Source organism: Nilaparvata lugens, chromosome 6 (genome assembly GCF_014356525.2).
Source record: "Nilaparvata lugens isolate BPH chromosome 6, ASM1435652v1, whole genome shotgun sequence".
Lineage (NCBI taxonomy): Eukaryota > Metazoa > Arthropoda > Insecta > Hemiptera > Delphacidae > Nilaparvata > Nilaparvata lugens.
In genome coordinates, this window is record NC_052509.1 from 46,877,066 (window position 1) to 46,904,492 (window position 27,427).

The 27,427-nt window shown below is 33.2% G+C and overlaps 3 protein-coding genes across 9 annotated transcripts in view; 2 read left to right on the forward strand and 1 right to left on the reverse strand.

The window, feature by feature from the left end:
• The first annotated feature begins 47 nt into the window (after positions 1–47).
• LOC111048316 (plancitoxin-1) lies at positions 48–17,362 on the forward strand. The gene is made up of 7 exons (XM_022334190.2): positions 48–436; positions 4,794–4,986; positions 5,577–5,817; positions 9,252–9,449; positions 10,414–10,522; positions 11,939–12,077; positions 15,328–17,362. Exons 1-7 carry the CDS (start codon positions 321–323, stop codon positions 15,487–15,489), a joined length of 1,158 nt encoding a protein of 385 aa, XP_022189882.2. The 5' UTR covers positions 48–320; the 3' UTR covers positions 15,490–17,362.
• On the reverse strand, positions 16,901–19,358 carry LOC111048310. The gene is made up of 2 exons (XM_039430944.1): positions 18,903–19,358; positions 16,901–18,040 (listed from the first exon to the last, which is right to left on the reverse strand). Exons 1-2 carry the CDS (start codon positions 19,182–19,184, stop codon positions 17,936–17,938), a joined length of 387 nt encoding a protein of 128 aa, XP_039286878.1. The 5' UTR covers positions 19,185–19,358; the 3' UTR covers positions 16,901–17,935.
• A 1,877-nt stretch (positions 19,359–21,235) lies between these two features.
• LOC111048309 (pickpocket protein 28-like) overlaps positions 21,236–27,427 on the forward strand; it is a 100,748-nt gene continuing 94,556 nt past the window's right edge. For 3 of the 7 annotated variants that reach the window (XM_039430936.1, XM_039430938.1, XM_039430932.1), the window contains exons 1-3: positions 21,236–21,366; positions 25,411–25,571; positions 26,732–26,962. In XM_039430936.1, the coding sequence (XP_039286870.1) occupies positions 25,513–25,571; positions 26,732–26,962 (290 nt within the window). In that variant the 5' untranslated portion in view covers positions 21,236–21,366; positions 25,411–25,512. Of the gene's footprint in view, positions 21,367–25,282; positions 25,572–26,718; positions 26,963–27,427 lie in introns of those variants that run through there. The other 4 variants (XM_039430934.1, XM_039430937.1, XM_039430935.1 and 1 more) reach the window with 4 other exon arrangements.

Consider the following 27,427-nt stretch of genomic DNA (forward strand, 5'->3'; position numbering starts at 1 on the left):
GCGAACCTATCGAGTGAAGTAGAAACTATTGAAAACTGAAAAGTTTTGCAGACGACAATAATATTACGTTATAATATAAATAGGTAGGGGAAATGGACAAGAGAAATTAGTTTGTCCGCAGCATTCCTTGTATCATGACTAACTAAAAGCAATAACCTTTCTTATTTAATAATTTCCTTTGTTTTATTCATTAATCACTATTGTCCTAATTTAAGGTATATTACTTATTATCTAAACAAGCTTTTAAGAAAAAGTGATCAAAGTAATTTTTTCAAGTTTTTGTAAACTAACTGCACACAAAAGTAGGTAGCCTACCTACAATGGATTTGATTCATTTTATTTGTACACTTGGAATTTTTACTTTATTTAATGTTATTGCTATTTCTGAGTCAGAAAAACTTCAATGTATGGATGAGGACAACAAACCAGTTGATTGGTGAGTGTCATTATTATTTATTGTTTATTTACTTATAGGCTACAAAGAATCTTAAATATATGCCTACTATTAAACTGATATCTTTCCTCTAAAACTTTTGTTGGTGAGTTACTTGAATGTTTTTATGATATATACTACGGTACGTTAGGTAGTTTATTGAATTTCCATAGAACTACCTCATTATTTTGTATTGTCTTTTGTATCTTAGACTTGCGGTTTCACCAGGCTTTATTTTAAGATCAAAGATATACTAGTGATCCCCTGGGTTTGAGAACTCGCTCCAAAGCTGTTGTAATCTGTGAAACCCGCAAATTTTAATTAAAAGTAGCCTATAGGTTACAGAGTTTATAAGTTTATAAAAATCATGAAAAAAACTAATAAATATTTCTCTGACAAGAATAATTTGACAGTACGTTTTATTGGGGATCCCATTTGAAATGAAAAATTACTCTTTTGCTCTAACATTTTTGACCCTGATATAAAACTCAGGTCCACTACGGGTTCGTCACTGTGCCACAAGGTTCAGTGATTATTCCTGGTAATGATAAATGATCTTTGATTTATGGGCAACATCCTCATGTTTGCTGACGATGCCATTATTTTCGCAAGGGGGAGAGCGCCAGACTAGTCAAAGAGGTTGGCAACGGCTATTTTTGAGCAGGCGAAGCAGTGGTTCACAATCAACGAGCTGATGCTTAGCTGATGCTAATTAGCTGATTAGCTGATGCTAATGAAAGCAAAACCCAGGAGACAACATACACTCTTGTTTGGGGGCAGCTTAACGATCTCACAGAAGTGGAAGCTATGGGGTTTACACTGGATGCTAAACTTGGCTGGAGTAGCCACATTCATAACATCTGTCGGAAACTAGCCAGAGTGATGTACCTACTGAGACTTTGAAGCCATTAATCTCCAGGAAGCATCTGGTGGAGGTTTATTTTGCTATGTTTCATAGCCATATCAACTATGGACTTCAGTTATGGGGGCATGCTCCAGGCTGTAAAGATGCTCCAGCAGAAGAAAGCTCTAAGGATCCTGGATTCGGCGGGCTACTTGGACCGCTGCCAACCCATCTTTATCAAGCTAAGAATACTCACGGTATACAATCAATATATCTTGCTCTCCCTGTTGCACGCAAGGGATAATTTCCACTTGCTCACAAGAAGAGAAGACAGACACTCCTACAACACCAGAGGAAAAGCGAAAATAGACATCCCTTTCTGCAGGCTGAGTAAGAAGAAGGATTGTTTTCCAATACAAGCCCTGAGGATTTGCAAAGCCTTACCTGACAGTGTGAAGAACTTTGACGACTGGAGCTTCAGAACAGAGATCAAGAACTGGTTAATAGAGTCTCCATTCTATTCAGTGGAGGAATACTTTGAGGCCACTAGAAGCATCAGCTGAACGTCGAGTGATAATAAATTAATGTGATGCCTACAGGCAAGGCCATCTCGATAAAGTTGAATGATTACTATTCTTAATTAATAATTTGATTGTATGGTAAGAGATGTTGTGGTATTTCTCCATTATGAAAGAATTAGACGTTGATGTTGTCAATACCACTTTAATTCTTAATTCCTATTCTTAATTGTTTTATATTTTGATATGTTTGACTAAGTTTACAAACGTAAATAAGTGTATATTATTGATATAGTTTAAATGTCAACCCTACGACAAGGACCAAGTCAATCACAGTCAATCCAGATATCTGGTCATGACTAAGAAGAGAAGTATGAAGTAAGTAAATCCGAATTCATTTCTTAAAATGAGAAGGTGGTCATGTGATACATGATTGTTGCTTTAATTTAGGGCTTTCTATGTTTTTATGGAAATAAATAAATGATTCGATACGTAGTTCCAAGAGAAAATAAATAGCGAAAAGCGCACATTGATATCTCAATCCGTATCAGTTTGTTGATGTTGAAGTTGTATATTAACCAGCTGTTAATATACAACAATGAAGCACTTTCATTCAATTAACAATACCATGAAGAATTCATCCTCAAAATTCCATAGATTTATTTCTTACCGAATTTGAAATTATCTGTCCCAAAAATTTAAACTTCAGGCGATCATATTTTCTAAAGTAATTATCGGAAAAAATGTTTTCCTGAGAAAACTCTTTCATTTTGATAGATTGATAGTATAAAAGTTGAAAAACGTTGAAAAATATCATCCAGTAGAAAGGTTTTATAGCCTTTGCACAGGCTTTACCATTGAACAGCTTTCGAAAATTGGTTTTATTAGAGAATAATTTGAAATTGGCACATTTGATTGTGGTTTAGGTGACCAGCTAGAGTTTTTGAACAGTTTGGATGGGGAAGTTGTCCTGATTTAATTTTTTTCCTCATCTTCACTTTTCTCTTTCATCAGTCAAATTTAGTGTATATTCATCATCAAATGAATCTGGCTCAACATGTAGGCCACAAATAATATTTGGTATCTAAATGTTACTGATAACGTTTTTTCCAAACTCTGAGAAGTCTATTTCTTTATTGATGGTGATAACTTGGTACAGTATCGCTTATGAATGAGAATGACATAGCAATAAATCCTCAGAACACCGTATCTTATGTTTGAAGGATCCAAATGTTCAACGAACCCCACAAGTCAACCGGAGCTTATTGTGTGTCCCAATTGCGCTAGTTGGGCAAACCAATACCTGTGTCCTTTACAAGATCCAGGAGTTTTTCCGTATACTAACATCCCATTCATCACCTAGTTGCTTGCGGCCAAAAAAAACCCTTCTCCTTGCCCATAGTCTCTCGCAATCCAATGTGATATGCTTGGCAGTCTCTTCAGACAGATTGGGCCTCGTGACCTACGTGAGTTCCACTCCTGGCCTTCTTTGTTGGTCCTCCCGCTGAGGGAGGGGTCGTCAAATTGCCTCTAGGAGATGGCGCCTGGTCACTCATCCTCTTGACCCATTTGTGCCTGGAGTTTCACCCATCTCTGTTCTCTTGGTTTCTTCTTTATGCCCCTCCGAAACTAAGCAGGGTCAAAAGCCTCACCTCTCCAAAGAAGTTTTGCCTAAATGGCCGCCCTTCTTTGAGCAGTGATGAGGTTTGGTTTCTCCACCCGCAAACTGCTTGGTTGCTCTATTGTATCCTTAGACATTCCTGCAGATCCTTAAAAAACACCGCAACTCATCATATAGCGAATAAATTTCACTGTAAAAAATATGGCACAAAAGGTGACAAACACAATAGATTGAATCAATGGAACATCTCTCCAGCGCGACAATGATATCAGCCGATTGAGCATTATGAAAAAGTTGAAGTCACAAATGTAGGCCTGCAAACATTACACTACTAGGGGAAAAAATCTCCCGTGAGGCACTCTGTGCCTGAGAACCAGTTAAATTTTAATCGTGATTAATTTCACGAGAACCAATCAGAGAAGCCGTCTTTTCGAAAAGATCTTCTCTAACTGGTTCTCCTGAAATTAATCATGATTAAAATTTAACCGGCTTTTGTGCAACTGGGCCTCAGTGTACCTTTGCGGGTTGATGTTTACCCTTACCCTTATAATTATTTTAGTTGCCTAATCGTTGTATATGAGTACCCTACCCACCTATTATTATTGAACAGAAAAAAACTGATGATATATATATATTTCAGACTATTTCATAATTATTTTTAAACGAAAATACAAATTAAATGTTTTAAATCACCCGAAGACTTCTGCTACTGGAAATATTGACAACAGGGTTAAAAGCTAGATGGAAATTCGATGAGAGCAGCTATTCAAAAATTATTTGCCAGCCAGGGAATCGATTCCGTTATTTCCTTTGATGATCAGGCATGTTTACCCAAACTGACAATCTCTGGATAGCAGCGCTCATTTTATACGAAGCCATAGCGGCCAGTCAGTCTATAGATGGAAACTAATGAGAAATCGCATTTATTCAATGCTAATTGATGAATAATAATAATTATTAACATCCAGCTGTTAACCCTGTTGTCAATATTTGCAGTAGCAGAAGTCTTCGGGTGATTTACAGCATTTAATTTGGATTTTCGTTCAATAATAATTATGAAATAATCAGCATTTGAATAAATGCAATTTCTCTGTAGTTTATTAATTGTATAAATTTTCAACTGTAGTTTATTTCATATTTTATATAACTTATTCTCAATATTATAATTCTAGTTTCTCATTCTAGTTTTAATTTTGCAAGTGTCGTTTTTTCTAAGGATATTGAATTGATTAATATGACAGTAAACCTATTAAGTTATTAATAGTTGCCAATTTGATAAATTATCAGGCACTGCTCTAAAAATTTCGATTTAAGACAGTGTTACAGTGGTAATGATGTACACAATGACTTCTCATTGTCTCTGTAATGTACCAACAGGTTCATACTATACAAATTGCCAACATCGGAAAAACCTAAAGGAAGCACTGATGAATCGTATGGCAAAAAGTACTTGTATATGAGCTCTAGCACTATAAGGTCGCCCGGTTGGAAAACCCCCAAAAAACTGATCAGTGATCCAGATTCGATGCCTGGTAATACATTGAAACCACTCTATGCAACAGGAAGATCGGTATGTATTTTTTACTATGGTCAAATAAGTAATAGAAATGTAAATCCCCGTAAAGTAGAATTATCAGCGAAATTGTTGACTCTTAGTTGGAGAGGAATTAGAGTTCTTCCTGCTTTGATAAAAGGTGGAAGGTCGATTCAGTATTGATAAGTACTAATATTCATGTTTTCGACCTATAAATATTGTTTACCATTAGGAAATGACCTGATAAACTATCACAAATGAATGTTAATTATTATTTCAATCCTTAAAATCTTGATGTGGATGATATCTACAAATAAAGAAAGTGCAGTTGTGAATTTAAAAAAAATAGTTATATAGTTACATCATGAGCTCTATAATGAAGGTGGTCTTGAAGTGATAGGTACAACTAAGAAGTTAGAAAACATTGAAAGTACGGTATGATTTGAAGCATTTCTTACATACAAGTCATAAACTTGAACATCACCAGCAAAAAGCAATGAACAAAGTTGTTGGAATAATCTTTATCCTGCAAAAGTTTTTCATGTACTGGGCTTTCTTCTGGCTGCACCAGTTGGTATTTGAGGTTGTAATTTATTACTATCTATTATTTTGATTTTCAATTTCAGGGCCAAATTTGGGTTCTATACAATGATCAGCCTCCATCAGAGGCCAAAGTGAAGGGTACATGTGGCCACTCGAAAGGTGTTGTGGCTGCTAATAGAGAGGGAGGCTTCTGGATGGTTCACAGCGTTCCGAAATTCCCAGACGGGCCCAGCAAAGGCCAGTATAGTTATCCAGAAAGTGGTTCCAATAACGGGCAGACCTTTCTATGTATAACTATGGGAAGCCAAGAAATAGAGAAAGTTGGTAAGTGAATTTCAACTAGCAATTTTTGATTTATTGATAGTTTGTACTTTTTTAGAGACTCTTGTTACTTGGAATGAGAGATTCGTCTATTGCACAATGAAGTTGGAAGCGGTTTAACTGAGTGGTCGCGCTGATAAGCTATCGCTTGTATAAGTTGAGAACCATGTACCTGCTACTCCCGTTGGAAGGGTGACCACAGCCAACTCCTCTGAATACGGTGTATAAGTTAGAAAATCGCTTCCCGGTGGTTCGGAACCCACCTAAAACTGTAGATCCACATTATCATCCGCCTTATTACCCACGCACATGCTTAGAGCTCATATGAGCTTGTGCATCCTCAGAAAAAAAAATTGAGTTCATGATCCAATAGCGCAAAATAAGTTTAACGATAGTGGACCTCATTATATTTTTTCAATGATACTAGGCTAAGTATGAATAAACAAAAAAGAACAGAAATATTGTAAATGTAAATAATACATTTACTGTAATAACCATGCTCGTTACCTGAGATCGATTTTGTTGAATTATGTATTTTCTTAAATAAACTGTATTTGAAATACCATATTGAAGAATATGACCGTAATTCATGCATAAATGTGACACCTTTGTGATAATATGAGTCACACCAAGAATTAAAATCAATCAGAGAAAAACCTACTGCAGATTCTTTCATAATCAATTACAATCGCATGATATTTCATCATTGTGGTATTACAAGTATCATTTAACCTGCAAAGATACCAAGCACATTAAATCTATATTTTTGTTTGAAGGCATGTCTTCAGGATAATCCTGATTGTCTCAGAATCGAGTTATATTGTAAGAAAATACGATAGAGAATAAGAGAATAAATACGAGTATAGAGAATGGATACTTGTTTTTCAACACCAAATTTTCAACGTAATAATCTTCTTCACTCTGGAATTATTGAGACGAGAATTAAAATTTAGAAGAATATTAACCATTCTCCAAATGTGAATGTATTATTATCATCATCATCATCATCATCATCATCATCATCATAATGATTGTTAAACGTTTCATTCAACTTAATTATAATAAAACTTAAATTCAAATTAGATTACAAATCAAACGTAAAATCAATTAGCAGTTTCTAGATCGACCCTGTGAGGGCAAAGCGACACTTGCATTTTGTTAATTCACTCGTAAAAAATGCGATAAATTTGAAAATCTAATGAGTTTTCAATGATTTTATCGCTTAAAGCAGTACCGGTATTTAATCACATTTTTTCAACAAAACATTATATTTTTTTTAAATTTATTGTTTGAAACCCAGTGTTGATTTGGAGTGCTCAACCTAGAACTAACATACGATTAGATCGCACCAACTGTATTTGTCTTTATTTCTCATTTCTGGCACAATTGAAATAGCTATTTTTCAAAGACATATGAAACTTGCACAAATAAGCACGTTTATCTTCGTTTTGGCAAAACCGCATCACAATATCTAATGTATGAAGGAAAAACTGCCTGCTATTAGTTTTGCCAAATCCTTTTTATATATTTAATTAAGGAATAGACATGTTCCAATATAAAAAACGTTCTGTACATTAATAACTGTTTGAAATGTGTAGAAATTGACGATATTCATAAATATTACACCAGTCATTTGTAACTTTTCCAATATATCAAATTCATCAAAACTATGAAAAATATCAAGTGTGGTACTTTTTTCAACACAGGTTCTGGAACTTTATGAAACATTGATCATTAATGAAATGTTCAATTTAACATTGAACTATATATTGAACATTACAAGAATAACTGCTACAAGTTATTTTGTGTTCCAGTCTGGCAGCAAAACATCTTGACCCGGGTAACCGTTTCTCACGTTAATTATTAGTGTTGATTTGTAGTCTACATGAAGACTAAACCAATAATTGGCTCTATTTACACACAAATTACAAGTCTATTAGGAAAATTTGAAGCAATAAGAACCCCCACTTCCGTTTTATCCACAATAGTGTTTTCAAATATTCAGTGAATAGGCTATATGTTGATTATTGGATGTAATACTCACGTTATCATCCAGCTGATTCATACGCGCTAATCCCGGCCTACAATTATCATGTAGCGTTCCGATAATTACTGTGGGCTGAGGGATTTTGGTGGGACAGATCAGATGACTGACATGTATGGCATGCACCATTCCAAGCTGTTGTCATTTAGTGATCATGTGTGATCGGATCGGAAAGCTGCATGATAAGTGTGGCCCAGGCTCAAGTCTCAGACTAATGCGAGCATCATGCTTTGCAAAAATCCAAGCGATGCCTAAATGCATTTCAAATATTCAAAGAATGCATTCTCTCTCTATAATCTGTATGTTTGCTTCATTTATTGCAAGGCGAAACATATTTCTTTTGAGAGTATGCTAGGTTACTCAAACTAGAATAAAAAATGACTCTCATTTGTCAGTTAGAATGAGCCTCACAGAACTAATTATCTACAATCTTTGAAATCCACGTCATTGTTTTGGATTTATTAAAACAAAAATAGCCTAAATTAATTTAACGCATCTGGATGTGCAACACACTATTACATCTTATCTTCTTATGCATTAATTCCATGTCATCTTCATATTCCAAATAGCAGTTGAATTTAGTAGTTACAGTCGCAGTTGTACGTATTAGTTAATTTAAATGACTTATCTGCATGAGTTTATCAAAGTATTATTGTGTTTGTCTAACAGTATATTTAAGAGTATTTACTTAGAGACCAAGTGCTAACAAAAGACAATACATGGCTGTTCTTCATCTATTTGACTTGCATGAAATATTTATTTATTGTTCAATCATTTATTTGTCTTTTGCGAAAACAATGCATCTAGCGCTATTGTTGCTGATTATTTTATCAGCTCAAACAGTGAGTGGATTGCTATTGCTAATATTGGACGCGCATTGTGAGTCATATTTTATTCTTTCGATGAAATAGCTTAACGAATTTTTGTTGACATCATTTGTCATAATGTCGTATTATTTTTAGAAAAGCCAGAATAGATATAATAAGTGAACTTTGTACCATTGATTTTATAATGGAATTGATATGCCTTTTGTAGACGATAATATTGTTATAGAAACAGGTCAAAAACTAGAGATTTATGGATTCTATACCATTGAAGGTCTAAGCTGGGGGAATCCCTTCCGTTTTTTCCATTATTGTTCCCACTAACTAATCTCTTTTAAGTCATATATAATGATATGAGAAAAAACGTTATATAATTGTAGCTCACATGAATACTTTATAATTTTGTAATTCACATGAGTCGAATAAAATTATTGGTATCATCTTTATTATTGATCGATTCGTAAATGTTATCAGTAAGGATTATTTTGTTAGAAAATTATTGATGAAATTTATTTGCCATCACATTTTCTAAAGAGTGTGTTTCAACAATTTCCTATTTTTGTTTTCAGCGGCTCAGCTTCAAATGAATGAAGTGGGCCTCTATTACAATTTCTACGATGAATCACTTGTCACCGTTTATCCAAAATTGGTGTCAATTGCTCAAGGAACTGCATATAAATTAGACACCGACCAAAGCAAGGTGGATATTAAAACTGTTGCGAATAACGTTTTTACTTCTTTTGCAAAGAGCAGAAAATTCTCTAAAGGTCAGTTCGAAATTATTATGACATAAGTAGTTAAAAATGACCCCAAAACATAAAAAGGTACTATGGGATTATTTTAAACTAACAAATCAAGTAGCCTGAATTGAAATACGTTATTAGAAAATACGACATAAGTAATAAAAATAATTAATTGCCAAAATATGGTTACATATCACGAATACAGTTACTTTTTATAAGCTGACTATTTTTGTTCTTATGTTATCTAATACAATAGAGAAAAGATAACAGAACTCTCACGAGTCTAATGCTTCCTATTTTCTTTGCTAATACCTGTACGGAACGTTTTTGATTGTTTCAATATAAGTTTGAGGTTCCCATATAATGTTTGTCCGTTAAAAGTGCTCAAACATTAACAAATAAATGACAATGCCTATGAACAATTAAAAGGGAAGGAACATGATTGGAATGATTGCTAAATATTGATAATGACTGAACAATTTGAATACTATTAAATTACATATCCTGTAGTTTTTATGACTTATATGAAAACAAGAATATTTCTCCCAAATTCCGTCAAGTTGAGGAACGATGCAATCAGAAAACCATGAACCCCTCCACAAAAAAAATGAATTCAGTTCGTTGTACTAATAGTTCGTAATTTCATACATGAAATTCGACATAATATATCGTTGTGATAATATTATCTGTTTCATGATTACTTGTACTATTACTAGTACAGTAACACTTTTGTTTCATATGGTACGTTTTGCATTTCTATTACGTGGTAGCTCAGTTTCATCCTGGCTTCTAAAATCTTGTGTCTGATGAATATTGAAAATCTGTCTCCCTACTTGGCCAGGCACTTCAACTTATAGGTACACTCACTTCGCTCGGTCAATAAAAATTAAAAGTTTATTGGCTTCTTGACTGTTTCTTTATAGGCCTAATAAGAAGAGTATGGTATACTTCTATTAATAACTTAATTGAGCGTATTTTGTGTTTTCAGATCTCTATGAAGATCTAGTTGCTCCATCACTACTAACTAGTATGTCAGTTGAGACATGGCGCAATGGAGCTGGTTCTCCCCTACCTTCCGACTGCTCAACTGCATACAAGTAATCATTAAGCCTCACATCATTAAGCCTAATCATAGTTCTACAAATCTATTTTAACTCGTGAAATTTTATGTCTTAATGGTGTTATGAATGTGTGATATTCATACAAGGTAAAGATACAACAGATCACATTATTAGGCCTAATCATAATTTTACAACACTATTCTAACTTGTGAAATGTTATGTCTTGATGGTGTTATGAATGTGAAAAGTAACATGTTATGTAATATTCCAACTTAATACTTTAAGTAGGTCATGAATTAAACACAGATTTATAGACAGAAGAATAATTGTGTTGAAGACATGCAATTGGATAGTTAACTATTGTAACTGTGGACTTGTGTATTTTAATAATGGCTGAAGAGAGACAATTATATTTCAGTTGCAGATAGTTTATTCTCCCCATATTTCATACAAAGAAATGAAGTTTATTCGAAAAAAACTCTTGAACTGGTTACAGTTCACTTGAGACTGTTACTAAGCAATTACTCGATCAATTACTAATAACTTGTGGAAATTGGATTAATTTTCATTCAATGCTAACCCACATGTATCATAGGAATATTTTGATTATAAAAGTTCATTCAACCTTAAACTCAATTAGGGCCATCAAACACCTCAATAACTATGCATTAAATAATTTATCTAATATAGAATTTATCCAATTTATTTAATTTATCTAAAATTTTCTGTAATTGATGTAGTAGTTTTAGTTTTTCGGGAAATAAACATTTATTTATCTATTCAGAACATAGACCACAAAGCAAATTTAGGAACGAAATTTTAATAACGCTCCTGTTCGGAAATGGCCGGAGTGGCATCTCAACCCAGCTTTCTACTATGGCCAACGACCTCAAGACTAGCACTTGACTAATCCAAGCCGGTCAGGTGATAAAGATGGAGGAAACAAGAAACATTCAGTTATTTAATTTCTATTCAATTCATATCATATAATAAACAAAATCTAAATAACTGATTCCTCTATAGTTAACCCCTATAAAGATCTCTGCTTGATGAAAAATGACAAAAGAGAAACTTGCTGGAAGAAATTCTAAATCAATTGATTGAACTACGGTGACCGGTGATTGGAGGATGCTAGGTTCTATTCTTGTACGGACGAATATTTTTGCATAGTAGCGTTCATCGAATTTGAAGCTATCTACTAATGTCAATTTTCCTATGTTGACAGTGTTCATGTCTCCAGGATGTTTGATGATTCATTAAATCAATCATTATTAGTATTTTTGCAATTATCAAATGATTTCAATAGCTCTTGCTTCCTTCGATCCAATATTATAGTATAGTTCTAATTTCCAATTTACTTTTAATATAAAACAATAATGTACAACCATATTATTAATGTGATTGATGGGAGTGAGTGAATAAAATATTCTATTATTTTGACTTTTTTTCTAGAGTGATGAATGTTGAAAATGTGAACCTGTGTGTCAAGAAAGATTGCGACAGCTTCTCATACACAAAAGACCATTCAAAGTGGGCAGTCAGTATTGATGATCAAAAACCTTATATCTGCATTGGTGATGTCAACAGAGCTGTGAGTCATATTTCCTTTTATATTATTGACTTGTTACTTGCTGATATAGATGAAGAGCAGGTGTAACCCGTGCTGCACCGCAATGAGTAAAAGTGAAAAATTACAATAAAACATGGATAATATCAATTGAAATTTAAATTCGTATAAAAAATATTCACTCTGGCTGAAATCGAACCAGAGACTTCCAATTACAGAATCATGCACATTAGTACTGTGCCATCAATGCATTGGGCGAATCTACGATTTGATAGGAGACTTTGGCTAAGTCACTTGCGTTGGCTTAGTAAAATTAAATAAATTTATCTTGATAATTGAATTGAACATTACAGTTGTATTTTGCAATATGTTGTGGTTTTTTCCATGATGGAAAATACAAATAGAAATTTTCAAGTACTTTTTATTTTTACTTGCTCTGCTTGACTAAAAATAATAAAAAGTGGTCTTGAATTTCTATTTGTTTGTAATTTTAAAAATTAGAATTTTTTGATCAATAAAAATGAAAATAGGCATATAATCACGGTATATAGAAGAAGATGTTAGGTGTCACGTGCATGTTTATGCTAAATTTTTGGTGTAGCTGACGTCATTTTATATCCAATCATCTGTTTTTAACAAATAAGTTTCATAATTGCCAAAAGGTATTTAAAACGTTGGTTGGTGGCGATGACGCAATCTAGCTAGCTGGCGATCAGTTCGGGAGTTCAGATGTGACTATACTTCAAATATCTCTCCTATACTATTTCTCAAAACGTTGTTCACTGAGATGACTTAGTTGAATCATAGAGAAAAGATAGCATATAAGCTATATAGTGTATCTTCTCTCTATAGTGTTAAGTGTACCTGTCCGTAGACACTTAATCAAACATCCTGCTATCTTACTGTAGTGAGGTCCATAATCTATCTTGTCTATCATTCAACAAAGCGGATAGCGCTATCTCTTTTACGCTTTGCTCTGTTGCCAGATCGTCTTTTAACAATGTAGAATTAATAATCTATGGATGCCCCTGCTCTCCATGGTCTCTTCTTTGTTTTGCTGCTAAACCGTTCGTGGTCGTCCTCGTTTCCTCCTCTCAGCCGGAATCCACTCATATATGCGACTGGGCTCATTCTTCTGAGATGTCCATACCACTGTCCTCCACCTCATCCTCCACTGACCTGTCCAATTTCATTTTCCTCCCTATAACCTCATTTCTCAACCTATCTCTCAAGGTCAGCTGGCAACATCTTCTCCAGTAATTCATCTCCATAGCCAATAATCTTTGTTTTAGTCTGTTGGTTAATGTCCATACTTCCGCTCCTAAGTTACAAAGCTCATCACAATTGTTTAGAAAACCTGTTTCTTAGCTCTTTCAGATATATCATCCGTCCAAAGTATTGAATGTAGCTTCCTGGTTAAAACTTTTCCCTTTGCAATCCTCTATCCCATCTCTCTCTCATCCCGTCAATCATCTTTTATTGTCATACCTAAGTACCGGCACTCCTTGACATTTGCAATTTCCGAGGTGTCGTCAATGTTCAATGTATTTCCTCCTCATCCAACCACCATATATTGCAATTCCTCTTCACTGATTTCTCTCCACCAAGACGTATGGAGAGATAGAGGCAGATGGCGTGTTGAGTGCGGGAAACGACCGGGAAGGTTGTAAAAACCCGCCTATAAGGTAAAGAATGAATTAATCAACGAAGTATTTCATCTCAATCATGAAAATTCATTATGAAACTATTGAAAAATATAATTTCTTGCTTAATAAAATATAATTGACTATTTTAAACGAGAATGAACAGTTGATATTACATCAATAAACCTGTATCAGCTACTGTCTATAGGAGGCATTGACAAGACAGAGGATTGGCTCCTATAGTGTTCTATCTTTCTCCACTGCCATTATAACGTGGACCTCACTATAGCATATATTTCCACATATTCCATTGATACTAGCGTAATCAGAGTTTAATTTTATGAATAAATTCATCCAGTATTATAATAAAATGTGAATTTTAATTGATATCATGGACTATAGTCTGTTCTGGGAGCCGAGAGACGATGTAAACAAACATGCGCGTGTGAGAGTGGATCTTGGAGCAGCAAGACGAATTTACACAAACTACTCAACATCTTTTGATGTTGGACTGAACTGGATAATCACAATACGTGACTCAGTTCTATAAAAGCACTGTGAACTGGAATTTACGAGTCAACCAATGGATATCAAGTTATCACTTTTATACGCACACGCTTGTGGAAGAGCTATATGTCTCTCCTGTAAGTCTCTTATTTCGATGAATTGTCTATATTCGTCTTGTCTATAATATGATAAAGGAAAGAATTGGCTTATACATGTACGTGATGAGAAATTCACGAATGACGCATCACCAAGTCTGAACTACTGCACTCATTGACTTGACATTTTGCATATTGATTCTTAATTTACCGAGGATGGTTATAGGCCTATTTTCAAGATTTCAGCAGGTCAAGTTTTCGGTTTGTTAAGTTTTTAATTAGACACTTGCGGAGCACGGGTTACCTGCTAGCCTAATAAAATAAAATAATTAATTTAGGAAGTATTTCTGTAAAAAGCAACGTTCACAACCATTACACTAGAAATTCTGAATCTCTTAGTGCAATAATTATGCAAATACAGGTACATAGAACTGCTTCAAGGAGTTTGGTATAAGAGCTTATAATAAGCTTCCTGTATTCACCTCGACACATATTATTATAGTGGGGTATCATAATTAAAACTAAGTTTAGTATTAGCAATTTTGTATGTATAATATAACAACTATGTATATGTTTTGTCAATAAACTCCTCTGGTTGCAATTCATTGGCAATCAGAGAAATTATTAATATTATTATGTATATTTGAAAGAGCTAGAAGTGGTTAAATTTAAAAGAACCATGAAACATATTTTAATAGAAAAATGCCCGTATAGAAAAAAGGAGTTTCTAATTTGAGGGTATTCTTGTTTGCTGTTTGTATGCTTGTGTTTGAATTTTATTTATTTTTTTTTATTTGAATGTAAATACTTTTTATTTACCATGTTTAATTTATGACTGTGCTATGCATTTGTATATAAATGTTTTTCGCAATAAAGAAATCTTGAATCTTGATACTCAGAATATAAGAGCAAAAAACATAGTTCACTCTGCATGTAGATTAATTGCTTGCAGATTACAAGAAGGATAATTGAATCCCATTCAATTATTATTCCATTATTGATTAAATTAAAATGTTGGTATTGATTCAGTTGTCGCAGGGGAAAAGAGGAGGAGGGACTGTTTGCATGAACAATGCAAAGGTGTGGAAGGCATTCTACTCGGCTGTCACTGATGTGGAACCATGTCCTCGACCCAGACCTTTGGCTAAGACTCCATCTCTGAAGAAGAGCCCATCAGTCAATTTGGTCTAATACACAAGACTTTCGCAGCATTTCCCGTGGAACTACAGTAATGTCTACACACTGTAGATTTTCTATCATATAATTAATTATACAGTAACTACTACTGTACGATTGAGTTAAGTATTGCAGGTAAGCATAATAACATTCAATTCAAATTTGAATTAAAATTGGTGAGTTTCCACCAATATGTCTGGGATTTATATGTATGGAAAGGGGTTATTCTGTCTGTTGAACTTCTCTACCCAGTTATATATGGGTAATTTGAGCAAATATTTTTACTGTAGGAAAGTTGTAGCATGATTTGATTTAGTCATAGATCTCTCCAAATAATTTTTATTATGGGACTACCTGCTTTTTAGCTTCTACTTCTATTTTCGCTTTCCTGTTTCACTCCTCTCTGTGTGTTTTCCTTTCCTTTTTTAAAGTCTCGTACTAACACATTCAGCTCTAAATTATCTAAACTTGGTGTAAGACTCTTATTATCGGGCCCTACTACACGGCTCGGAACTTATGCTACCTAACTTATTGTCCAACGTGAAAATTCCATATCTAGTCTTTACACAATTCATTCAGATTCAATTCTTTTCATTTTCCTTATATCATAGAGAAAAGATAGCTTTTATCTAGTCTTTCAGCTCGTTTATCTATGCTTATAGTCTACTATAGTTATTTTTTATTCTGTTATATCTTCTACATCTGTCTTCATTCAGTTTCTGATCTCATAAATTAAAAATTTTTATTTCAATTGAACGAGGATATTGTAGCATAACATATATAAATATAATGTTATAATTGATTTCAATGACCAAAAAAATGTATTCCTACTAGAACTCCGAAATAGAAATTAAATATTTTGCAAAAAATTAAACTTCTATTCAAAGTGATTGCTTATGAAAATATTGAAACATTCTCAAGTAATAGACTTATTCCATCATTGACTAATTCAGATTTTACAGAGTAAAATACATTAGCCTATCTTTTCTCAAAAAAATCAATGAGTTTCTTTCTATCTTCAACTAGTAGAACGAGAATAATATTTTAATAAATCTTAATTTGATAACCTTCTTCTATCTATAGTTAGAATGTGATTCAAGTACGATAATCAAGATTATACCATCTTTACAAACGTTATTTGAATATTTAAGCTCATAAAACGTTGAAAGAACATATTCTTCAATAAGAAATAATTCATTTCATTTAAATCATTTATGAATATGAAAAATTGACAGTACTTGCCACTTTAAAAGCTGTATGGTTCTATAATAGATGAATTTTTATAATATTATTAATAATATGAAAGGTACATTATTGATGATTCAATAAATTTTTAAAATTAACTGATATATTATCGGTTCCTATGATATTCTAATCTTGTTCTCTGAGCAATCTTTTCTGTGATAAATATAGCCATTAAGAAAAACGTTTCAAAAAATATATTTTATTTCCAGAGTAATTTATAAAAATATATACTGTAATTGAGAAAATGTACAGCATTTTATCATAAATTTATAGAAAGATTTATTTATGATATTGAATATATACAGTTTATAATATATACATTTATATATACAAATATCCTTTACTTTTATCAAGTATTTTATATCAATTAATTGGTATCATTTAATTCTTGTATTGTGATAATTTGTTATTGCCGTGAAGAAAATAATTTGTTATTGGTATTTGAAATTGATTCATGATATATATTTTTTATTCTTTTGAAGGAATGTGTGAAATCAGCATGAGTATAAATTGTCAGTAGTTCAGTTTTGTATATTATATATATATTTATCAATTATATTTGTGCTATTTTAATTTAATTGTTTCACGGGTGTGAAGAGACATGTTGTTATTATGAAAATAAAGATTTTAATTTTCTTGTTGATGTTTATTTTTATTATTTATTAAAAGTTCCTGTTTCTTATTTAAGTTTAATGATTGATTTTAGATGAGTAATAAACATTGAGAGAAAAGTGTAAAATTTTGAAAATCGTTGTGATCTAAATCTTATGAAACAGTAGTTTGATAATATCACATAAACAGTTTAATAACATGCTATCTCTGACTCGCCATCCATTGATTTATAAGTTTGGATCCTTTTTGGAATTTAATCAGAAATAGATGTAGGCTACTCTAAGGTTTTCAGATCAAATATAGACATGGAATCTTCATGTCATGTGCGATTTTTTGGAACCCATGCGACTATATTGTTGTCTGATTCCTATCCAGTAGGATATAATATTGTTTATGAACAATTCAATAGTCTTTTGTCTTGAAGTCCGTTTTCAGCAACTTTACGCTTTCTCGGTCCAAATATTAATAAGTTCGTATGCGTGAACTAAGTTAGAAATGTCATTTTGTTAATATTTAAAAACAGATTAAAGAATTTAAAGATGTTATACTTTATGATTTTCATAATTAGCAGATTTTTATTCATCAGGATTAATAAAAAATTGTTTCAATTTTCTCCGTGGGCTGTGCTACTTCTCTGTCTAGAGGCTTTTTTTTTATGCCTGACATATAAAATAAACAAGAGTAAAGTCCCCAAAGTTGCTTTAGACACCTGAAAATAAAAATAGTTGTATTTCACAATCGTACCTCTGTAAATTATTGTAGTTTGACGTTTTACAATTTCTAAAAAGTGAGATTTCTAATATATATTATTTACTCTTGCAATAATTTGAAAAATACAATTTATTCAATGGTACGGTAGCCTCGCGGTATAAGCCTTACAATAATTTATATAATAATAGACCTTACCTATAATTTGAAAACGAAATTACAATATATTGAAAGCATCTCGTAAAATAGGAAATGTGGAGTGAAAATCATAAATGTTTTTCCCTTGAATGCTCAAGTAGATTAAGAAAGTATAGTTTGATTAACAAGAAATGCATATTGAAAAACGCTTTTTTACTCAATAAAAATTGTACTTATACTTTGGAGTTTAGCCAAACTCCCTATCAACCAATTATTATTAAACCTGAAACAAGTAGCAACTTGAACTATTCTGATTGGCTCCCAAAGAATGCTTGGCTAGGAAATTTGTTTTAAATTATTGTGCATGTAATACACATAACCCTCAATAATGACAATTTTGAGAACAATTTATTGGGTAACTTTCTCATCAGAAATTTTTCATTTGTTTTAACCGTTTCTTTATATGATAGCAAACTAACACATATTCAAATGAAAATTAATGAGAAATTGCATTTATTCAAATGCTAATTAAAAACTATCAAACAAATATTCAAATTAAATTCTGTGAATCGCCTCATCGAATTTCCATCTAGCTGTTAACTCTGTTGTCAATATTTGCAGTAGCAGACTAGAGTCTTCGGGATGGTTATACAACATTTAATTTGGATTTTCGTTTAATAATAATAATTATTTTACATAGATATTTGAATCTCAAATTGACTTACATTAGCTCTTCCATAATTAGTCATAGTGTTGAAATGATAATTCAACGGTCTAGGCCTATACTTCTCAAGTGCAGATGGCAGCTTGATTCTTCCAAAAAGCTTCTGATTGAGAGAACTGAATATGCTAGTCTTACTCTTGCTTTTCTTTGAGTCTATCAAAACTTTATCGGCTACAACATTTACTATTTTTTGCTCCTTCGCAGTAGCTCCAAGCTTTCCTTTTGATTCAAGTGTAGATTTTGCTTGAGTTTTAGTTTTATCACCGCTTTTACCTTGAGACATTACGGTACTTTCAGTGTCTTACCAAGAAAATAAGAAATTTAATTCAAACAGTTCATTTGAACTTCCATTAATTAATTTATTACTGTACTGATAAGATTTTTGTTGAATTCAATAACTTCTTGGAAATAATACGTATTCCGTCGTGTAGGTTTTCAGGTGGTTGAAAATGTGATGAGGTTATCCCATATGGTGATAAAAATATAATTTCTTTCATATTATGAAGAAGGTCTAGCAAAGCAACTTTAGAACAACATTAATTTATATTAATTAAACAATTATTCAAGTAGCCCAATTGAAATAAATTTATTAACTTTAAAATAATTCTCAGTCGGAGTTGTTAACATGAAATTAATACTTGCTGTCTTGTTGGTAACCAAAATATTATTTTACTGAGCAATATTTTAGTTACTGTACTATGCACTACCTACGTATAGGAGGTAAAATTAAGTTATTGGTTTAATTTAAGAAATTGTCATGTACCTACAAGTAGTCTCGTCCAAGTTTTGACGCCACGGATACTCTTGAAAAAATATTTCCTTTTTGTTTGACACTATTATAATGTTCTCTCTAGTCTCAACTAAAAATAAAAGGAAAATTGATTGTCGTCCAACTGAATTATGCAAAGAAATTCCAAATTATTTATTCTTATTTTCTATTATTCTTTGAATTTAAAATTTGTAAAGTGATATTCAGGTCATACTATCATTCCTCTAAATAACTTCAATTGAATCAATGCTAACATTTTAAAGTAAATCTCACTAAAGCTTATGAGTAATACGTCGACGTCGTTTGTGAGGATGATGATTATTTGACCAAATTTGAATATTGAAATCAATATTCACTTTCACTAAACCACAAGCTATGCATAATTTTGCATGTATAGGTAATTTTTATTCGTAAACGTCATGACTTATCAATCCATTAATCATTGTACTTCATGGGAATAGCATGGTCAATTTACTTTTTGCTTTAGTTAGTATTTTGACAATGAGTGTCCAATAATTAGCCATGGTATCAGTCTTTATCAACAATCTCAAACTATGATTATTATTTCCATGATCGGGCACTCAAAGTATGTACGACGGTAGGCCCTAAGTTTCAGCCTTGACTCAACTTTTCAATAATTTTATTCCCTATGATTGAATGAATAATTCTATCAAAAATAAATGTACCTAAATGGTAAATTCACCTTGATTAATGGTACCGGTACCTAACTAATTTTCTCCTGTATGATCTGTATCGCATTTCGCTTCTAATGAAATTTCATGAAAAACAATTTCAGGCTCTACTTATACTATATATTAGCGGCTGGCTTTGATCAATAGAGTTCATATCAATCTTCAATGATCATCTCATTATAATAAATTCCTAATACATTTTCTCAGCTCATATATGATATGCTAGCCAATATTATATTCAAGGAATGTAACTATAAATAGCCATCGCATGACAAGATCAGATAGGGCTACCATTGGCCTCTCTAGGGAAAACCTCATCAGAAAATTGCGCGAACAGTCTAGAGTAATGTTTGTATGTATTTTTCTACAATTGAGCATTTATATCCATCACTTTCAGTTTGACTTATCAACATGCAACCGGTATTTTCAGATTATCCGTGGAAATTATTGATAGAGCCAATAATTCCCATGGAAATGAATATTTCAAGGTATAGAGAGATTCTAGTTCACGTAAACATCAGTGTAGTGTTTGTAATATAATAATATAAGAGTATATTATCACAATATGAAAATGAATTTCTTATCCCAAATAAATGTTTTTATAAATTGAAAGAGAAGCATGTTTGGATAGCAACCTTAACCTATTGTGCCTCTCAGCTCTCATTCACGGTAGAATGATTATTTTACAAGATTCGATAATAAAAATAAATGGATTAGAAATCTGTGTTTTTATAATGGTTTTCATAAATATTGAAACCACATTACCGGTATTAGGAAGCTTTATTTAGGATGTTTCAACCAACATCATCTCCAGGATCGATTCATCTAAGTTATCTATTGTTCAGGATGAAATATTTTATTGTTCTTAGGCATGCCTGCAATCTTCGTCGAAATCATCTTCTTCAATTGATGGAAATAGTTTCCGGTACACTGGAATATTGTAAATCTACAACTCTCCATGGACTAGGTTACGTAACGGAGTCAAATCGACCTCTTTATAAAAGGTATGTTAGAATACTTGATAATTTGATTGTATGGCAAGGGATGTTGTGTTATTTCTCCAAATTGAAAGAATAAGACGTTGCTGATGTCAATTACTAATATTATAAATATATTTTTTGCTATAAATATAGTGGTATATTGACAAAATCAAGTTTCAAGAATACTCAAGGTTTAAAACTTATTCAAAACTAGACTGAAGCTATAATGTTGGATTAAGCTATAAAACTCAAGCTCAGAGTAAAGCAAAAGTATAAAGTATAATTATGAAGTGTACTGAAAGTATATACTATAAGAGTATTAAAACATAGTATAAAGCATTAGAAAAAATTATTCCTTATCAATTGAAAACAAAATGAAACTTAGTATGGTAATCATCACAGTAGCCTCATGCTTTTATTTTACCATAACTTATTTATTTATTGTATTTTATTAATGAATATAAATAATATTATACAATAATGAAATACTATGAATTATTGTTGTAAAATTCTATCTTTTTCTCTACTCTCATTTCAAAGGAGTTGTATTCTAGAATTTTATTTCAAATATATAGTATAATAAAAAATATTGCATCAAATTTTTGTTTGATGTGGAGTAGCCTGGCCAACCAGAAGGCAAAAGCTTAGGTATTTCATATCTGTTCTGAATTTTGTCTAATTTAACATACAGTGCTATATAAAAATAAAAATCAAAGTAGACTATTCTATTATTTTATTTCTAACAAAATGTTTCGACTTGGAATGTCATTTCAGACTTGAAAATTAGAAATAAAATAAAGTTGAAAAAATGGTACAGTAAGATTGAAGTGAACATGGTACAAGGTACAGACATTAGACTGTCACAGCAATGGGTTATAATTTCAAAATAAACACAAAACATATCAACTTTATCCAATAGGTAATTATTAAATGCTTATTCTCTGTACTAGTACGGTATATGATTTTTATGGGAATGTTGATAATATGCTTTTATAATGGAAACTAACTTTCACAGAATATTTTGGCTCTTGCTCTGGTTTATGTGGGAGTGATCATAACAATGAGTGCCCAAGTTAGGGTACAAACATACTGAAGGCGGAGCGTCGTGAACAATAACATATCTACTCACGGAGTGTAGCAGAGAGGAGCATGGCGTCAAACTTTGGTACAAGCTGGTTTGTTTTTTGGAGCGTCTACAAGCGGAGTGTGACAGTGCGAGTGCCAGTTTGGTCTACAAGCGGAGCGTCACAGTGCGAGTGCCAGTTTGGTCTACAAGCGGAGCGTCACAGTGCGAGTGCCAGTTTGGTCTACAAGCGGAGCGTCACAGTGCGAGTGCCAGTTTGGTCCACAAGTGGAGCGTCACAGTGTGAGTGCCAGTTTGGTCTACAAGCGGAGCGTCACAGTGCGAGTGCCAGTTTGGTCTACAAGCAGAGCGTCACAGTGCGAGTGCCAGTTTGGTCTACAAGCGGAGCATCACAGTGCGAGTGCCAGTTTGGTCTACAAGCAGAGCGTCACAGTGCGAGTGCCAGTTTGGTCTACAAGCGGAGCATCACAGTGCGAGTGCCAGTTTGGTCTACAAGTGGAGCGTCACAGTGCGAGTGCCAGTTTGGCTACAAGCGGAGCGTCACAGTGTGAGTGCCAGTTTGGTCTACAAGCAGAGCGTCACAGTGCGAGTGCCAGTTTGGTCTACAAGCGGAGCATCACAGTGCGAGTGCCAGTTTGGTCTACAAGTGGAGCGTCACAGTGCGAGTGCCAGTTTGGCTACAAGCGGAGCGTCACAGTGTGAGTGCCAGTTTGGTCTACAAGCAGAGCGTCACAGTGCGAGTGCCAGTTTGGTCTACAAGCGGAGCATCACAGTGCGAGTGCCAGTTTGGTCTACAAGTGGAGCGTCACAGTGCGAGTGCCAGTTTGGCTACAAGCGGAGCGTCACAGTGTGAGTGCCAGTTTGGTCTACAAGCAGAGCGTCACAGTGCGAGTGCCAGTTTGGTCTACTCATGTACTCTTCTACTCTACTCTTCTAGGCCCCTGACGCTTGACGCTCAGACGCTTCCTGTGTGTATCATGAACGTTGTGACCACGCCACACCACGCCCCGCTCTAGAACGCCACGCTCCGCTCCGCCTTGGTTATGGAGGGAAAAGTTAGGAAGACAATTTTTGACCCGGCAGTCCTGTTTAGTTTAGGGTAGTATGGAGGTAAACATATATCAAAAGTCCCCTCCCCTACCCCCTGTGCTAAGGAGGTGGAGATGGTTCAAAGTTACCATTTTTTGATTTCTCGCATATATCTCGTAAACTAAGAGTCTTACGGACATTTTTAGCTCAACTAATTTCCCACAATTCTCATCTCACAACGTATTTCCGTATCTTCTCTATAGTTTCAGAGATATCGCTGCTCTTGAATGTGTGACATTTTTGAAAAACCCTGTTTGCTTCCAATTTTTTGATATTTTTTCTCTTATGGGAAAAATTCATGCTGTATATGAGCTTATAGAGCATCAAATCCTCTTCATTACTCTTCATGGAAAAGAAAATGATAAACAAATGGAATGAAATAACTATGAAACAACATTTTTAAATACTCTATAAATAGCTGTAGGCTACATGAAAAACCGTAGCCTACCTGATATAGTTCTTGATAATTATTCTTTTTTATTGAAATATTTTTGCTTAACTAATCACAGCCATTGTAAATGGACCAAATTACAAGTGGTTTGAAACAAAACAAAGATTAATGGCACTACATCATAGTAGGTGTTATTTGAATTTTGAAATATGGTACCACATTAAAATTCAATCGCGTCAAAAATGAGGTCACATATTATATGAACGGTTTTTGTTTTTGGCAAAGCTAAAGCTTCTTGAAAAATTTAAAGATAGATTGAATATTTGGCAATAAATAACAGAACTAACGTGACCTTGATATCATGCAATTTTTTAAAAAATGCATTAGAACAACGATCATATTAATATCTAATTTGAATATTGATTGCTATTTTCGAAAGCAATATCCGTTGCATGAGAGTGGTAGTCATCAGATAGCATTGATCTCCCAGGGGAATTCAATTTCCTATTCATTTGATCGAAATAGAGCCTCCTCCAATTAACTCTCACTCATCACTTACATTTTGATTGTTTAACATGACGTATCAGGATGTTTTCAGTGTGTCCAAGAGTACCAGTAATAATTATAATTCGAATAGCAGATATCTCAAGGTACCTAGGCTTATTCTTTATTCTTTATTTGGGTTGTTTATTCAATCCAATTCAATTACTATTAAATGTTTCCTACATTTATCACCTCTCTACTTTTTGAGTGAATTACCTAATTCCAATATATAAAATCATATGCAAAGCCCGTCAATGAAGTATTTAAGGGTGTCTTATTCCAGCTATACTCTGAGCTGTTGGTAAGGTGACCCAGATTTAGTGACCTAATTTTTCTGACCTGAAAGTGGTTAGATCTAACATTTTACTTGATTTTATAAGTTACTCTCACTGAATGTATGCTGTTCTATATCCTTGATGTATTGTGAGAGAGCGTACTTCTGAATAAAATTTGGGTGAATAATGTGCAAGTAGGTAGCGTAATGTACAAATCTCTTAAAGTTGATTTTTAGGATTCCAAAAATAATTGTGATGCTCCAATTTCGCTTTACAAAAATTTAAATAATTTCTAGTCATTGAGGACCCAAGTTTTTCAACAACTTGTTAGGAACTATATAACAGAATACGTGGTGGATCAGGAAAAGATGTGTAGCTAATCCTTAAAGGAGCTCGCCTCATCCATTCTTTTTAGTAATACTTTATGACAGATCCAGGATATTGATAGAAAAATGTCGAGCGTCCGACCAATTGCCGATTTACAGATGAAGAAATGCTTTATTGTTCTAGTGTTCAATATCTTATTAATATTGGTATGCCCATTCTCGTTACTTCTTATATTATTATTCTTTTTAATAGATCTATACCTCACCGAATAACTGTGACAACGTTTTACATAGCAAGCTACGAAAAATTTTCATTTCCACATCTGTAATGTTTCATGTCTATTTATCCATCCATTTCAGAAGAAAAAGAAGAAAGCTACTGTGAGAAAACCACCGTTAAAAGGTAGAAAATGGAAGGATTTAAGAGACAATTCAATTGCAGGGTTTCTCAAATACTGCGAAATGACAACTCTGCATGGTTTGCGCTACTTGGCTGAACCACATCGACCTCTCTATGAACGGTATTGACGTTTCATAAATTTATAGTTTATAGGTTTGATGTTTCATATTCAGCTGAAGTTTATTTATAGTTAAATCATTTGATCAATAATTTTGTGCAAATTATCATTATTCTGGCTCATCTTGTGGAGCAATACTAGATTCATGCATTGGTTGATAGATTCGTTTCATATCCTGAAAATGAAACACGAATATTGGCATCTACTGGAAAACTAAGTTTATCTCATTCAAACTAATAAAAATCTGGTGTAGCGCACTTACACAACTTTCCTTGCCGTTATGAAAATTGATCACCTGACGGCTGACGCTAGTGTTCACGCGCATCTCAAGTCTACTATTCAAAGTTATGAGCCAGCTGGTGACAGGACAATAACTCTGAAGACACTCGAGGTCTGCTATCTCTTCATAGTGAATGATTTAATAGAATCAACAGTTGCCAACAGTTTGCAATTGGATAATCACATTTTCTCGAATTTCGAGCTTATTTTCAATTTTAGGTGAAAATGTTACTCAACATTTATTGTAGAGATTTTTCATGCTCAATCTTTTCCACTAATTTTTTTTAATTGTAGCTGAAACCTGATAGTTGAGAATCTAAAATCATACTTTGCATAGATGGGGCGGAGCTCCTGGAATTTTTACAGATATGGGACATGTGGCAGTTGATAGAGCTTATCAATGGCTATTTTAGGTATGAATTTGATCAAAATCGTTGCTTTTATGCGTATTATGCTCTCTTCCTAATATATATTTATAACGTTTCATAATTCATAAATTGAATTTTGCCGTAAGTACTTACAAGCGAGCTATTTTGACAGAACAGTTTTCCTTTTTTTAAAACTATTTTCCACATTCCTCATCTTTATTGTTGTAGTCACACTTGAAGTGAATTCAATTTTTCACTTTTTGTGTAGTTGAAAAATTGATATTGTGGTAATTATTAATATTAAATAAGAAGTGTTCTTATTAATCTTAATATGAATTCTTCTTATTAGTCTTTAATATTCTTTCTATTGTAAAAAATGTTCTCTCATATAGTTACAAGAGAGTTATTGATGGAGCTGTTCTCCTTGTTTGTGAACTATCTTTCAATTTCATTATCTTTATTGCAGTAAGTCTCACAATCACTTTTAATATTTATCTTCTCAGTAATTGGTTGCAGGATATTCTGGTTACTGGCTCTAGCTCTTGTTTACACAGGAATGACTATCACTATCACTGCGCAAGTGAGAAACTATCTGAGCAACCCGGTTCTAATGTCACTCAATGGAGAAATAACGCCAACTTGGGACATTCCTTTCCCAGCCATCACAATCTGCAGTGAAAATCAAATCAATCCGTCCTTAATCAACTTCACCGAGCTCATCAACAAACAAAACCGAACAATAGAAGAGTAGGTGTCAATACAACGTAAATATTACTTATATGGTTTTCAATTGTTTCGAGTTCATTAGCTATAAGTACTATATAAAGTATACAACGTAAATATATATGGTTTTCAATAATTATTTCCATTTGATTAAGCTATAGGTACTTAAAATAGTTATTTGTGCAACTAGTGCGCAAAGTGACAGTTTGCTGCACCGAAAGAAACGTTTACGCCCGAGCCGTAGGCGAGGGCGGAATGGCTTCTTGAGTGCAGCAGAGGAACTTTGCGCACGTATTTCACATTTTTTCCTACAGTTACCATTGAATATGAGAAGTGGTTGATGATGGGTAAAATGATGGCTGAAATCCATCAAATGTTTGTCTGTATAAATTAATAACAACTTTAATTTATTTTAAACTTGATAATCCAATTGAAAATTAATAATCGATAATTCATTCAAATTAAAAATTAAATTAATCCAATTAATTT

Excerpts from the sequence above, each read along its gene's own strand:
- LOC111048310 (XM_039430944.1), bottom strand. The coding sequence starts at position 19,184 with ATGTCTCAAGGTAAAAGCGGTGATAAAACTAAAACTCAAGCAAAATCT. Across the intron at positions 18,041-18,902 it reads CTAATTATGGAAGAGCTAAT|GTGTCTAAAGCAACTTTGGG; the intron begins GTAAGTCAATTT and ends TTTTATTTTCAG.
- LOC111048316 (XM_022334190.2), top strand. The coding sequence starts at position 321 with ATGGATTTGATTCATTTTATTTGTACACTTGGAATTTTTACTTTATTT. Across the intron at positions 437-4,793 it reads GACAACAAACCAGTTGATTG|GTTCATACTATACAAATTGC; the intron begins GTGAGTGTCATT and ends ATGTACCAACAG. Across the intron at positions 5,818-9,251 it reads CCAAGAAATAGAGAAAGTTG|CGGCTCAGCTTCAAATGAAT; the intron begins GTAAGTGAATTT and ends TTTTGTTTTCAG.